Genomic DNA, 16,776 nt, shown 5'->3' with positions numbered 1-16,776 from the left:
CCTCTGCTGTTTCTGCAAATGTAACCTTATTTAAAGCAGCTGTACGTAGAATTTCATCAACATTTCATTGTCAAACTTTGACAGCTTGGTGTGATGTGCGCAGTTGTGAGGACACAAAACATCGTCCTCTCAACAGAATGATAGATTTATTTCACGTCACAAATAGATCAATACAGTCCGTATTTAATGATGTTGCGTTTCTTTTTAGAATGTAGCCAAGAGTAAAGACCCTAATAACCCTATAAAAACAGCAGTCAATGTGTATATTTTCAGCACTACATTTGTTTACCAATGATTTGAAGTGTTATTAGCTGTGAGCTTATAAAAATCGAAGCTGTCATGAAATCATTGTAGTCCTAAGAAAGAGGAGACCCAGGGCTTTCGATGGATGTCTACATTTTATAAAACATTTTATAACGCATACAAACGTAGTCCAACCATTTTTCTTTTACAAATATTGACGTGAAATTTGTGTTTATATCTCATGGGTCGAACAATGGAAATAAGTCCCACGACTTTCTTGTGACATTTGCTGTAAATATGTTTTACTGCTTTTCAAAATAAATCAAATAAAAAAAATCAATTCAGATCAAACAAACCTCAACGTTATTGCCATCAAATACAACGTATATTGTTTCCTTACCTTTCTGTGAATGTCTAGGAAAAAACGCTTCGCAATCCTGTAAAAGATGGCGGAGCTATGGACATTATACAAAAGTAACTGTACTTACAGTAGATTTCATTCATGGTCTTGGCTGCCCTGTAACGGGCGCCTGATGGTACTAAATCCATATTTAACTCTGCCATTGGAAAGAGGAGATTTGGGCCGATCCATAGATGTATGACGTGGCCATAATAAGGTAATTTATAGGCCAATATTCTATATTCTATGTTCATATTTCAAATTGCATGTGTGTGGATGGAAAAATTCAGTACTGTATCAATCATCTGCCCTTTGTTCATTTGCTTAGAGTTTTTGTACACTTGATCTCAAGAAGGTGCTAAATGAGCTCAGTGGAATTTTTTTTGGTCAATGTTAGCATAGTGTTATTCACCGTCAAAGATGGAAAACAAATAATAAAATAAATTATTTATATTCTCCTTTGGTTCATTATAATTTACTTAAGCATAGTAACACACTATTTCTGACACTGGGTATACATTCCCTGAGGTCCATAGATGTCCCTAGATACCAAGAACATGCAAATGGGCCTTGAAGAAGTGAAGCAATCTTCCATTTACTTGGGTATGTACCTTTAGGCAAATTTTCTGAAAATATGACTAGGACTTAAGAGGTTAAGTATGACAACATCCTCTTTGTGACAGGAAGCAAACCTGTACGTGGGATAGGCTACTGCGTCAACAAATAAATTAATATGTGAAAAGTAAAGCCTGCATCCCTTTTTTGTGTGCAGGTTTTAGAACATTTAGAATTGGTCATTTTGGTCATTTAAATGCAAAATCAGTTTGACAATGATATGTTGATGTTGGATTGATATTCTACATGTAGAAGCTTTAACTTTCCAAAAGTGTTTTTTCTCTCTGCTGTAAACTCGATCTTCTCCTCTGATTGCTTCACTTATATCTCTTCCTTTCTCCTTTTTTCTGCTCTCTTCCTCTTCTCTCTCTCTCTCCCTCCCTCTGTGATCTTGTCTCCTGTTCATGTTCGATCGTCCTCTCCTCCCTCCTCTCTGCAAACTCTCTTCCTCCCTCTCAATTCTGTGCGTGCCATACTCGCCTACCATCCCTCCCTCTGCCTCCTTAAATCCTTCTTCTGTCCTTTTCTCTCCTTCCCTCTTCCTCTCTATCCACTCCTCTATCCATTCCTCCCTCCTTTCATCCCTCCACTTCCTCCACTCTCTGCTCTATCATCTCTCTATCATCCCTCCATCTCTCTGCTCTATCGTCCATCCATTTATTTCTCTCTCCATCTCTCTCTATCGTCCCTCCATCTCATCTCCCTTATGTTTTTACTTTTCAACCCTTTCTTCCTTTGTCCCTCCTTCCCTCCATCCCCCTATCCGCCCCTCTTTCCCGCTCTCTGTCCATCCCGCTCCCTATCTCCTGTCCGCCCCTCCCTCTCTCTCTATTTCTCTCTCTCCCTCCCTCCATCTATCCATCTGTAACCTCCCAGCACCAGTTGGCTTCCATCCTGGATGCTGGCCAGGTGTTGGTGTTTTCCTCAGGCCTCTTGGTGGAGAGCGACTCTGGGCCTAACCTGCTAGCTCAGCAGGACAGCCTCTTTAGCGCGCTAGTGAGGTCTCACAAGTAGACCCGGCCCAGTCCAGCTTAGCCCGCTTTGGCCCAGCCCAATTCTAGTCCTTCTCTTTATCCTCTTTTCTTCTATTCTCTTCTCTTATCTTATCTTCTCTCCTCTTCTCTATACTATTTTCTCCTCTCCTCTCATTTTCGCATCCTTCTATACTTTCCTCTTTCCTTCTTTCCTCTTTACCTCTTTTCTCCATATTCCTATGTTCCACCCCTCTATCTCAGTCTTTCTCCCTCTCTTCCTTCTGTCCTTTTCTTTCCCTCTATTTCTCTCATTCCCTCTTTTCTCCTCCACCCTCTCTCTCCCTCCCCCTCCCCCTCCCTCTCTCTCTCTCTGAACCTGGTTCTGGTCTGTTCCTCGAGGGGGGGCGTGTGGCCGGGTTTGGGTCTGCTGAGGCCTCACTGCCACAGCCTGGTTGGTACCTATACTGCATGCCCATTTCATGTAGCCTTACTAGCCTACATTACATTTTAGGCATTTATCCAGAGTAACTTACTTACTAGTAACAACAAGTGCAACAATAGAGTAAAGATCAAATTCTACTATCATCAACATAACAGGTAGCCTGAAAGAACTGAGAGAAAGTAAACCGTGTCCAGTCAATAGGCTGAGAATAAGAAGGTTAGAATATTAGTCTAAAATTTATAATCACAGGAAGGAAACAATGGTCCTCATTCTCGAACGTGTTTGCAAGTGCCTTCGTAAATATCTTGGTCAAATGTTTGTACCGACAGATTTACAGAAATCCTCTTCCAGATTCCTGAACGCGTGAAACGATCTCCGTAAGTGGGCAGAATGTTCGTGGCTGTGCTCCGCTGAATGAACTGACATAACTCCTTCACAACTCCAGGCGCGTTCACGTATATCCTCATTTGCATATACAGACACGCCCCGCCAGCTCATTATAAGGAGGTGAGAGGGTCTGCCGTTGCATCTCTGCTGTGTGGATCCTTGTGTGGAACAGGTAGCGCGGAACCGATTTGCGACTGATCACAATTCGATTTGATTAAAATTAGGGATGCTCGATATTGGCTTTTTTACCGATACCGATATACCGATATTGTCCAACTCTTAATTTCCGATACCGATATCAACCGATATCAACCGATACCGATATATGCAGGGTTTCCCCCACCAAAAAACATAATAATAATAAGGTAATTAACATTATATATCTCTTGTTGTGGAATTAACACAACATTATGCATACTTTTGACAATAAATAAAATCAGATTTTGTTCTTACTTGCTTGCCTGGATAAATAAAGGTTATAGAAATGTAAAAAAAAAAAATTATAATAATTCTTTTTTTAAAACCGATACCGATATTTTCCGATATCACATTTTAATGCCAATATCGGCCGATAATATCGGTAGGCCGATAATATCGGACATCCCTAATTAAAATGTATTGTCATCATACAGCACAAGTACAATACAACATCTAACCAGAGTGCAAATGTAATAGTAAAGTGCAATAGAAACATTAAACATACAATGCACAGGTGATGGAACTGGTAAAATGATTCATTGGGAAAAATAGTTGGTGATTGCAGACATCATCGGAATTAAATAATTATAATGATAAAAAATGCGACAATTACGTTTTGCATTTATAGTCATGACTCAATGAGGAATCAGCATTACACACACTTATCTTATGTACAGTATCTTCACATAGCCGCCTGCCTCACCTACTGCATCTTAATAACCCAATCGTGCGATATAGTGGAATAGACTAAGAATAGATTAACGAATTCCATTTAAATCTATAGTTCATTAACGATGCAGCAGCTGATACTGTATCCTGTACACACACGTGCGCACGCTCCGTAGCGCAACAGCGACTTGCGACTCCAAATGATAATAATAATCTTTTATATAATCTCCCAAAATTTGATTAGATTAGATTAAAATGTATTGTCATCATACAGCACAAGTGCATTACAACGAAAATAAGTTTGGCATCCAACCAGAGTGCAAATGTAAGATAACATACAATCAAGCCGTTTCTACACTGGCTCTTAGATCTGTGCAAGCAATGTAATAAATAAATAAAACCAACAATAAATAATACAATAATAACAAGACGGTATATGGAATATTAATAGTCTATTTCACTATAGCTATATCCGTGGCGTGGTTTCTTATCCGTGGTTTAGTTCTTATTTATTTATTAATTTCCGGACATGGTTCGTTGAGTCATGACTATAAATGTAAAACATAATTGTTAATTATACAAATAGTGTCGTATTTATTATCATTATAATTATTTAATTCCACGGATGTCTGTCATATCGAAGTGATATTGGCATGACCTAATTAGCATGACATCTCATTGTAATGTCAATACTGAATGACTGCGCGCTTGTAAAGAGCCAATCAAGCCAAGTCGTTCAGTATTGACATTACTAAATGAGATGTCATGGCGCCGCAACGACCGGCTGCCTGTCTGTGCGCTCTGTCGAGACTGTGCTTACTTTTGTTAATATTTATAGTTTTAAGAGTTTTGTTTGTACCAACTGTTGGTGCATTTAATGTGTATGACCGTCAGTCACTCATAGACATTGGATTACAGGAAACTTACCAACTGGATTACTCTCTGGATCAGCTCTCTGAACCACAACAATGGCCTGTTGAGATCTTGAGGACAATCGGACCAGACCTCGATCCAAGGAACAAAGGATCCAGGCGGCGAGGGAAGAGAGCTGGAGTCCGTAACAGATTGAGAAACAGGCGACACCGAACGCCACTACCCAGTATATTGCTAGCCAATGTACAATCAATAGACAATAAACTAGATGACATCAGAGCAAGGATTCAATTCCAGAGAGACGTTAGAGACTGCAATGTTCTCTGCTTCACCGAGACGTGGTTGATGCCGGACGTCCCAGACCACGCCATCCAACCGGCCGAACACTTCTTCATTCACCGCAAGGATAGAACAGTAGAATCCGCCAAACAGCGTGGAGGTGGAATAGCCTTCATGTTGAACAACAATTGGAGCGATCCAGCCAACGTGAAGGAACTATCGAACCACTGCTCCCCCAACCTGGAATATATATCCATCAAGTGTCGACCTTTCTTCCTCCCGAGGGAGCTAACGTCGATCATCCTGATCGGAGTGTATATTCCACCGCAAGCAAACACTGGTGACGCGCTCTCCAGGCTCCACGACGAGGTAAACAAACTCCAGTCAGCGAACCTTGACGCTGCTATTGTGGTTGTGGGTGATTTCAATAGCGCCAATCTGAGAAAGGTATTGCCGGACTTCTATCAGCATGTGACTTGTAACACCAGAGGCGGTAACATTTTATACCACTGTTACTCGCAATTCAAGGGTGGGTACAAGGCTCATTCTGCTAGTGACTTCGGGAAGTCTGATCATGCGGCCATCTTTCTTTCACCAAAAAATAAACAAAGAATCAAGAGCACTCCGGTAGTCTCGCGAGAGGTGCAGAAATGGGATGTGGAGTCAGAGGAGACGCTCCAAGCTGCGCTTGAGTGCACAGACTGGAGTGTATTCCGTGACAACACAGATAACATAAATGACTACACGGAGACAGTGATGGACTTTGTTTGTACTTTGGTGGAAGAAACAATACCCACTATCATAATTAAAGTTTACCCAAATCAAAAGCCTTGGGTAGACAAATCCGTCTGTGAAGCTCTGAAAGCGCGCACCACAGCATACAACGCCGGCCTGGTGGCAGGCAACATGAATGACCACAAGGTGGCGCGATACAATGTAAGGAGGACAGTAATAGAGGAAAAACGGCGCTACAGGGATAAAATTGAACTTCAGTTTGAACAGGCTGACTCCAGAGCTATGTGGCAGGGCCTCAAAACGATGACAGACTACAAAGGCACCTCCCTCAAACTGAACAGTGACATCTCCTTAGCAAATGATCTCAATACCTTCTATGCGAGGTTTGAGGCTGGTAATAACAACACCAGCCTACAAGCCACGGCAATGGGGGGGGGGGGTCTGCTGATGGAGACTCAGTGTTCAGGGTAACAGAGCATGAGGTGAGGTGGACCTTTAAAAAAGTGAATATCAGGAAGGCAACAGGACCGGACGGCATCCCTGGCCGCGTCCTAAAAGTCTGTGCTGACCAACTGGCCCCGGTATTCACTGACATATTTAACCTGTCTTTAGAACAGGCTGTCATCCCCACCTGCCTGAAGAAGTCCACTATCATCCCTGTACCTAAAAAATCCAAGCCTGCTTGCCTCAACGACTACCGCCCTATAGCTCTCACCTCCATAGCCATGAAGTGCTTTGAGAAGCTAGTAAAGGGCTACATCTGCTCCTCCCTCCGCATCAACCTGGACCCCTGCAATTTGCATACCGCCCCAACAGGTCCACGGAGGACGCCATAGCCCATGTGATGCACACAGCAGCATCACACCTGGACAAGAGGAAGGGGAACTATGTGAGAATGCTATTCATCGACTACAGCTCGGCATTCAATACCATAGTCCCCTCCAAACTCATAGCCAAGCTCAGGGATCTGGGCTTGAACTATGACCTCTGCCAGTGGGTCTTGGACTTCCTGACGGGCAGACCCCAGGTGGTGAGAGCAGGCAACTGCACCTCCTCATCCATCACCCTCAACATAGGGCCCCCCCAGGGCTGTGTTCTGAGTCCCCTCCTCTACTCCCTGTACACACATGACTGTGTGGCTCAGCGGAGTAACAACACAATGATCAAATTTGCTGACGACACAGTAGTGGTGGGCCTGATCTCTGCAAACGACGAGAGGGCCTACCTGGAAGAGGTAAAGGTCCTGGCGGGATGGTGCCAGGAGAACAGCCTCTCCCTGAACGTCAGCGAAACAAAGGAGATGATTGTGGACTTTAGAAGGTCGGGGGTCTACAGCCCCCTCAGCATCGACGGGGCACCGGTTGAGAGAGTGAACAGTTTTAAGTACCTCGGAGCCCACATATCCGAGGACTTGACATGGACCACACACATTGACAGTGTTGTGAAGAAGGCACGACAACGCCTCTACTTCCTCAGGCGCCTAAGGAAGTTCCAAGTCAGTCAGAAGATCCTTAAGAACTTCTACTCATGTACAATAGAGAGCATCCTGACTGGCAACATCACCTCCTGGTTTGGGAATATCACTGCACAAGACCGAAGCAGACTACAGAGAGTGACACGTTCAGCCGAACGCACAATTGGAGGGGGGCTTCCCACCCTCCAGAACATTTACAACAAGCGGTGCAGGGGTAAGGCTAAGAGAATCATCAAGGACTCCAGCCACCCAAACAACTGCCTCTTTGAACTGCTGCGGTCAGGCAAGCAATACCGGAGTCTCAAGGCGAGCACAGAGAGACTCAGAAGAAGCTTATATCCCCAGGCCATCAGGCTGCTCAACGAACAATAAACACTATGCAACAACCATCAAATGCACACAGCACACACATCCACACGCACACACTCACTTTAAACAAACAACACACTGCAGCACCCACTCTCCACACTTTAGATCACCTAAACACATTTGCACTACAACTCGTACACCTTACTGTAAATTGTACCTAAATTGTACCATCCCATTTCTGCTTTGCACTATATAGTATTGTATATTAGTACATTGCATAGTATATTGTATGGTAACTCAGTTACTTCTATTCTGCATCGAACATTGTACATATGTCTATACTGAACACTGTGACCTCTATTTTTACTTCTATTTTACATGCTATACTATTTTATTTCATACTTATCTTGTCTAGCACAGTCTCTGGAGCGTAACAGTAAGAAGCATTTTGTATAAAAGTATTCTGTACTTCTGTATGACAACTATTAAAGAAACTTGAAACTTGAAACTTGATGTCATGTTCTACAGTAGAAGTTACTACTACAATACCTAATAAAACAAGTGATTAGAATAATAGAATAATAGCCTACTTTGCTGGAACGATTAATTTTGCACATATACAGTATGTGTGTGTGTGCTCGTGCGCTGAGGCTGCCTCACTAAGCCGCAAATTTAGCAATAGGAATACATCAAACCAACAATAAATAATATCATAGAGAAGAAGACAGTATATGGCATATTAATACAGTATATTCCACTATACAGTAGCTATCCGCGGCGATCGGTTTAGTTCTTATTTATTTAGTTTGCAGTGTGTGTGTAATACTCACGATGCCTCATTGAGTCAGGACTATAAATGCAAAACGTAATTATTAATGATACAAATATTGTTGTATTAATAATCATTATAATTATTTAATTCCACGGATGTCGGTAGTATCGGCAATCCCCAATGACTTGTCCCAGAGAAAGCTGTTGAAATCACAGGCGCACACCGGTCCGTCCGATTAACTTTTTTAGTACGTAATCCTACATAAATCCTACAAAGAACTTACAATACGAAGCCATTCGAGAATGCTGATTAAGTACGTAAATCGAGTTACGAAGGAATTCCTTGGTAAGTTTTACGTATATGTCCGTTCGAGAATGAGGACCAATGTTTTCTTTATCTTTCTTTCTTTCTTTTTTCATTCGTTCTTTTGTTCTTTCTTTCTTTCTTTCTTTTTTCTTTATTTCTCAACATTGCTTGAAATATCACTATCACAGACATAACAGTGTTATTTGTACCAACATACTCTATTTTTTACATGTCATATTCTGACATTTTGGGACTCACATACTAGTCCTGGTTAGGGTAAGGTTATGGCAAAGAAGGGTAGTGGTTATAAGGTTAGGTTAAGGTTAGGGTACAGTAAAGATTAAGGGTTAGGGTTAAAGGGTTAAGTGGGTTAGGGTAAGTACAACCAACTGGTTAAAAGTAGGTATTCACTGATCCAACTTTTTCAGTCCCGTTACAGATACCTGGGCTTTGAGTATTGGCCGAGTACCGAGTACCGATCCGATACTTGAACAGTATAGACTTGGACCATAATTTTGAGGTCATTGGACAAAGAATCGTCCATTTTTCTCCATTTAAGAGAGTTAACGTGTCAAAAATGCAGCAAATCAAGTTGCTTTGCTTTGATTTATGGCATGTTAGACGTGTTTCTTGGTATCAGATTTAGTATGTTCTCCAATACGAATATTCTATTTTAGCCTGGGTTTGGACTGATATATCCGATACCAGTATCAGTATCGGTACATCCCTAATTAAAAGCATATTTTGAGCTCAACATTGCCAATTTGTTTTTTAAATCTTTTAAAATGTTAACATAGGATTATAACATGTCAGATTATAAAGTGAAGAAGTTTACTTTCAAATGTATTTTCACATGTACTTTCAAATGTACTTTGAAACTATTCAGTGTAATAGTTATAAATGAGGATGTATAAAAAAAATAAACAGATGGAAGATAAAAAGTGATTTATGTAATAATTCAAAACTATATTTTTTCAGCTTCTTATTAAACACTATTTCTATTGTCTGGTGCTGATCTCCCTCTCTCTCTCTCTCTCTCTGCACTCTCAGCATCGAGTCCACACCATCCTGACTGCTGACCTGGTCATAGTGATGAAGAGAGGGAACATTCTAGAATACGACAAGCCCGAGACTCTGCTGGAGCGAGAGGGCGGGATGTTCGCCTCCTTTGTCAAGGCCGACATGTAGACCCGCCCATGCAGTTGTCCGTCGGTCAGCCCTGTCAATCAATCGGCAGAGCCGATATACAGACCGGTGTTTCCTTCGGGGGTTGTTTTCTCGGTGAGCCGGGGGAAATCCTGAAGATTAAAGACTCTGGACAGAGACGTTCCGTGCACACCTGGACAAAAGTGTCTTTGACGGGTGGGTTGAAGTAGCGAGGCAGGCTGTGAAAGGGAAAGAGAAACCCCTGTAGACTGTCACCATTCGCTCGTCTATAACGCGTAACCCTTTCAGGCATAAACTGACGTTGGTGCGTTCTCTCTGGATTCCATCTGGGAATTCTAGAACCCCAGAGGCTCATCAGTGGCCAGTATAGCCTTTGTTACGTCATCGTTCGAATATTTAGTCTCAATTGTGAGATTGTACACCTGAGGAACGTGTGACGTGTTCTCTTTAAGTGGTTCTGGTTCTTGAGTGCAGCACACCGTGTGTATTCAGCGGAAGGCAACACACACTAGCGATCATTATAGTCAAGACGATTAATCCACGGGTTGTTTCCACTTGTGCCATTTTGTTTGTCCACGACTTGTAATTCTCAAGCATCAAAGGAGTGTTGATCTGAGATCAGTCATAGTGATGGTGTATAATATAATTATACAGTCATGCAGGGGTGCGTTGCTGATTTCAAAGCTGGTTGCACAGTGTTTTAATGACGCCACGTGTGCGTGCGCATAAATGTTCCCTCGCATACGCACAGACTAAAAACAGTGCCTAATTGCCTCTACGAATGGAATGTAACACATTTCATTCACAAGTTTTGTGTGAATGTATCTGAGAACGTATTTGAACACACCTGACGACCTGCACTATTGTTATGCAAAGTAGCCAGGTGGGTACTTAGCGAGTTGGCGCATCAGTCGAGTGCAGCGCATTCCCGTGTGCACGCGCGTGCACATCCGTGCATGTGCGTGTGCGTGCTTCTGCTCACAACCCCGTCCCATGAGCAACGCACCCCTGCAGTCATGTGACCTGAGCAGTCTGATCCTAGGTCACTGGGTTGGGCATCGTTTGGATTTGAACGATTCCGGTTCCGGTTCCGATTCTCCATTTCGATTCCTGTTCTAAACGATTCTCGATTCCGATTCTTTGAGGTGCAGGTCAAAACAGGTCACAGCTTATTTCGCGGGATTTTTTATTTTTTTTTCATACTATTCACATTGTCAGTTGACTTGATACCGTTTAATTTGGTTGCTGTACTGTAACTAGGGTATTAATTAACAAAGTTAAAAAAAAATCGAAATTAAGAATCGAAATGCAAATATGTTGTCCAGAACCGGAAGTTAGGAACCGGTTCCTATTAGAACCGGTTCTCGGTGCCCAACCCTTTTGGAAGTTTGATAAATACAAGCCCCTGAATTCAGTACAAAGGAACACTTACTAGCAGGGACACAGAATGGCCGCCACAGGGCATTGAGACACCAAGTGAAAACAAAGGCTTGATTGCTGCTTGGTCAAATCTTCTCAATAAACATGTAATCACCATCAGCCTTTAGCCAGCCTGTCAATCAACTGATAGATAGACTGATCAATCAATCAATCAGTCGATCAATTACTCAACAAACTGATCATTTGATTCTTCAGAGCCAGGAGTAGAATCACTAAGGCCATTTGCCTTTGGCTACTATTTCAAGAGTAAGACTAGGTGCAAATGACCTCACTAGCCACTGATTGACATGGCTAAGATCTGACGTGGAGGTGTGGTGGTGAACCCTTTTAGCAACCTTTTAGGAAACATTGTTGGACAACACTGGACAACATGTTTTTTACTGATCGCATGACAACCTCTTGTTGCCCAGTTGAATTGTATTGTATATTGTTTCCTCTGTCTCACTTAATTTCCTGTTGGCGAGCATATTGCCCTATAATGTTGCCCAAAAAGTTGCCCGATGTGTCGCCACCCAGAGGAGATGGTTGCGAGATGGCATCCAAAAAGACCTGATTGATTGATTGAAAACTTTAATTAACAGATTGCATAATGGGTACAGTACAGTACAGCTCAATACACACAATTGTTAAGGGGATGCAGACCAGATAAAGACTTTCGTCTTGTTTACATCAGGGTCCCCCATTTTCAATTCATAATGGCTCCCAGGCTAGAGCTGAAAATCCATCCCAAGTTCCATAGCTGGTCAAGAGTGAAATCTGTAACCAGACCAGCACAGCCACACCATCATGTCAATCGAACAATCAAATCAATCAATCAATTTAGCTTTTTATATATTTATGTTTTTGATGCTTTTTATTGTCAAATTGATTGATTGATTGATTGATTAATTGATTGATCTAGAAACTGATCTAACAACTGGGTCCCATAAGGATATTTTCTATGAATATGATTTCAAGTCTTTAATTATTTTGTTTAAAATTATATCTTTGTTACACGTATCAGATCATATGTACTATAATTATGTATCAATTGTAATACTCTTTATCACTTGTATGTAAGCAATAAGAAAGTATGTTTTTAAGTGGGCTGGGTTTTGTACTTTTACAAAAGATTTCCATTAATGCCATTATGCAAAGAAAGATCAATCGATCAAAGCAAAAAAAAAAAAAAAATGCAAGGATTTGAAACGCAATTAGCGCATAGACCTGGGTCGTTTTTATGTGTTCCATTTAGATGTCGTGTATTTACCACAGAATAAGAATCGATAGAACTGACATTACCATCGCGCTCAATGAGAAATCGACCGGGTGGGAGCGGTTGGTTGTTGTGGCGTAGCCTACACATGCCGAAGCTCACCACCGGAGTTTAACCCTTTCACTGCCACACTACCAAATGGCTAACCCTTTCACTGCTACAATACACAGAAGGTTAACCCTTTCACTGTCACACAACAGCAGGTTAACCCTTTCACTGCCACACTACAGAAGGTTAACCCTTTACTATCACCTAGTAAGGTGATAGTAAAGGGTTAACCTTCTGTAGTGTGGCAGTGAAAGGGTTTAAAGTCTGCAGTTCTGTTGATTCTATTTCCACAGCATCTACATTAGTACAAACACTGTCGGGTGTTGCAGGCCTTGTTTTCCGAAGCCAACTAACCCTTCTGTCTGTCTGCAATCATCGTTGCTGACCCGAAACTCACCTCCACTCCTGTCGAGAGAAACGTTACAGGTGTCTCGGACCGTTAGCAATTAGTGGGACATCGATTGACGAGTGAAGATGGTCACTTCGAATATTACTTTATTATAAATCTTTTTGAAATAAATTTGAGATTTGTCTTTCAGCTTATTCCTCCAACCCCCCCCCCCCCCCCCCATGTATTTCATCAGTGAGGTAAGAGGTCAGTGCAGCACCCCTGGAGCAGTTTGGGGGGTTTGATGCCTTTCTCATGGACATGTTGGTAGAGATGGTGGGCACTGTAGATGACTGTAGATGTTCGTTAGATCACAGCTGGATAACACCCCCCTGTTGGGGCTGGGAGCTATGACCCTGAACTCCATATCACGGTATTATTATAACGCCCAACCTCATAACCATAAATTAAGCGATAATTCATTCTCTAAATGCCAACAAATACCACATTCTCCATTATGCTGCCCCTCCGTCAACATGTTTGTCTTTCAACATGTGATTGATTGTACATTCAGTTTAATTAAAATGTCTCATTTGGCCTACACTGAAATGGCCTACACTGGAGGAATACATTTGCCTAACATATTGATATAGAGCTAGAGCACATACTCTGAAAACCACGCCCACTGGAGGGGAAACAATCTGGCACAGTAATATGTAACCAAGGAGGGGGAAAACCAAACAAAATGCCTGTAGTTAATTAAAAACTAGTGCTGTCAGGCGATTAAAAAAATGTATCTAATTAATTACAGGATTTGTAATTAATTAATCTAATTAATCGCATTTTAATCGCATAACCATTTTATGCCTGATATTCTATAATCATATTTAAAATTGCATGTGTCTGGATGGCAGAATGCAGTACTCTACAAAACCTTCTGTTTAATCATCTTCCATCTATTAATTTGCTTAGATTTTTCAGGTCTGGTCAATTTTAGCATGGTGTTATTCACAGTCAAAGATATAAAAAAAAAATTAATTGATATTCTCATTTGGTTCATTACAATTTTAATATAATATAATTTAATATAATTTTTTGTTAATTTTCATAATGCGATAATTTGCTGTGTAATTAATTGATCTAATTAACGCGATAAACTGACAGCCCTATTAAAAACATATTAATATTAGCATGTCAAAGCATTATTGTAGCACCCTGTGTCTATACCAGAGACCAAGGTATATTGACTAACAATATACTGTCAATATCTCCAGGTTAGACACACCACAGGAGGGAGGAAAAGTAGCGTTTATGGCAAATGAAAAGATTTGAACTAAAATTACAATGGAGCAAGTTAGCTGTTATCAAGCCAATTTTAGCCAATGTGTTAACTAAGAAACTTGCAAAAATAATACTGTAGGGCAGGCTATAGCTTTCTGATGCATTTTTTTTAATGCTTACCATGACTTGCTACACAAGTAGGCATAGAGGCCATAGTGTCAGGGTACCACAGTTTTCCCATTCTTGCTGCTGATGCCTCACATCTTATCACCTAAATCCACTTTTCTCATTCTTAAAGGCTCAGTTCTTTTGGTTTGGAAGCTTATGAAAACGTAGTTCTGGGTTCTTTACCCTGTTGGCATTGCATCCCATCACACAGCAGATCTTAGGTATTTTCCTGGTGTTTGCTAGCTGACCAAAATGACAAGGAGGCACTATCACACAAGACAAAGTCAATGGAGAGAGATGGAATGTTTTCTCCTCCGATGTGGGCGGGACCTATTTGTGCTCTGTCTCTATAGTTTTGATTGATTGCATGAAAATGTTATTAACAGATTGCAGAATGGGTACAGTACAGTACAGCTCAATACACACAATTGTTAAGGGGATGCAGACCAGAGAAAAACTTTCGTCTTGTTTACATCAGGGTCCCCCATTTTCAATTCATAACATATGACATACATGACATACAGATAGACAGTACTGCTACATCTATACATTTATGACATACCAGACTTACAAATACAGTACTGTTTGTGATACAAAAATAGTCTAAAAAAGAGAGTATACATTTGATAAAGAAACTACATTGGAGGAGGTTTGTAGGTGGGGTGGGGGAACTGTACATTGGCGGTGGGGGGGGGGGGGGGTGTACATTGGATTATCCACGAAACCTTACTTGGTCCCAAGAAGAGGGTCTTGTGTATTATTGGGTTAGGACATTTACTGTACATTGGAGGGGGTTGGGTTAGGACATTTACAGGGGCCAGTTTCGATTGTTGCAGTCTCCCGTAGGTGCTCTTTGAGAGTGATTTTGAAAGTGGGTAGTGATTCACATTCCTTTACAGCTGTGGGTAGGGCATTCCACATTGATGTGGCATAATTGCGATACGTGTTTTGTCCCATGTTTGAGCCGAATCTGGGTTTCACATAATTTGTGGAGCTCCCTCTGGTGTTGTGGTCATGGTATTCACTGACCTTTGGGAAGTAATTTGACATGTACCTGGGTACCTTAGTCGTGTAAAATGTTTTATTAATACAAGATTAAATTGAGTAAGAGATTCATAACATAGATAGATAGATACTTTATTCATCCCATTGGGGAAATTCAGTATCTATACATTTTAGTTTGTTTGCCCTACCTCCTGATGGTGGCGGGGATCGCTTACTGGTCAGCCTCTCTAAGCCATCCTGTGTCACAGTAATAATTAGGACACTGTTAATGCATTTCCCATAATGTTGGCATGTTCCTTTAGAGCAGTGCTTCTCAAACTTTTTCTGTCAGGCCCCCCTTTGGCGGACCAAAATATCTTGGGCCCCCCCCCCCCCCCCCCCCCCCCCCGCCCCAACAAAATAGTCATGAAATGGGCCATGTTTAAATTTATTGAAATAACACCAATATCGTGACCTTTCAAATTGACAACACCTTCCCTCGCGAGAGCCACCTTGCCTCGCTGTGAAACAGCACTGCAGAATGGTCAGCTCCCATCTCCTCACACAGCGCAGAGAACAGGCGCGCTTTCAGGGCTCGGGTTTTGATGAAATTTACCACGTTTATAACTTCTGTCAAAACCTCATTCAGCTCAGGGCTAAGCTGTCTTGACGCTGGCGCTCTGTGAATTTACAGTGCGTCCATTGCGCGTTTGGCGAGACCCCCTTGATGAGCGCCTGTAGCCCCCTCCTTTTCCCTGCCATGGCCTGCGCACCGTCAGAGCAAAAGCCCACACAGTTCTCCCATTTCAGTCCATGTTCTGTCAGGTAACTGTCAATAATTTTGAAGAGCTCATGTTTTTGACATATTTGCAAAACAGCAGATCTTCACTCAGTGACTGGGAATTTACAAAGCGAACATAGGAAATAAGCAAACAGTCTTTATTGCTGTCAGTCTTTGACAAGGCAACACGCATGTCATCCTCAAGGCTCAACTTGGCCCTATATTTTGTTTTCAGAGCTGTCATGGATGAAAAGCCAGCTTCACACAGATGTGGTGCTGAATGGTATCAACACCTTAACTGCTGCATCATGAGATACTTGGTACTCAGCACCACACTCTGAAACTAGCTCTCCAGGTGGTATCAGATGAGATTTCAATTAGTTCTTCCAAGAGTTTGGATGGAGATGTGTCAGGAAGCTTTGTCTCAATGTTGTCTGTAAATTTTTTTTTATCGAGAGTAACTTGGTGATCCTTTTCTGTGTTTTATTAAATAATGATTTTCAGATTTTGAGAAATGGTCAAACTTATCCAAATATGGTATTTTCATGGAGAACAGTGCAGCTGCAACAGATAGCACTTTAGTGATAATTTTCTGTAATCCAAAAAAAAAAAAAAAAAAAATTAATCTCAAGGCCCCCCCTGTCATGC

The 16,776-nt window shown here is 41.6% G+C and overlaps 1 protein-coding gene across 1 annotated transcript in view; it reads left to right on the top strand.

Annotated features, from left to right (window-relative positions):
• Positions 1-12,753, top strand: part of abcc9 (ATP-binding cassette, sub-family C (CFTR/MRP), member 9) — a 209,767-nt gene extending 197,014 nt beyond the window's left edge. The window contains exon 39 of the mRNA XM_084330742.1: positions 9,727-12,753. Coding sequence (XP_084186868.1) covers positions 9,727-9,864 — 138 coding nt within the window. The 3' untranslated portion in view covers positions 9,865-12,753. The remainder of the gene's footprint in view (positions 1-9,726) is intronic.
• Positions 12,754-16,776: the final 4,023 nt, after the last annotated feature.

This window comes from Notolepis coatsorum (assembly GCF_963971535.1).
Source record: "Notolepis coatsorum genome assembly, chromosome: 15".
Classification (NCBI taxonomy): Eukaryota; Metazoa; Chordata; class Actinopteri; order Aulopiformes; family Paralepididae; genus Notolepis; species Notolepis coatsorum.
Note: the sequence above shows the minus strand (reverse complement) of the source record. Positions and strands in the feature narration are given on the sequence as shown.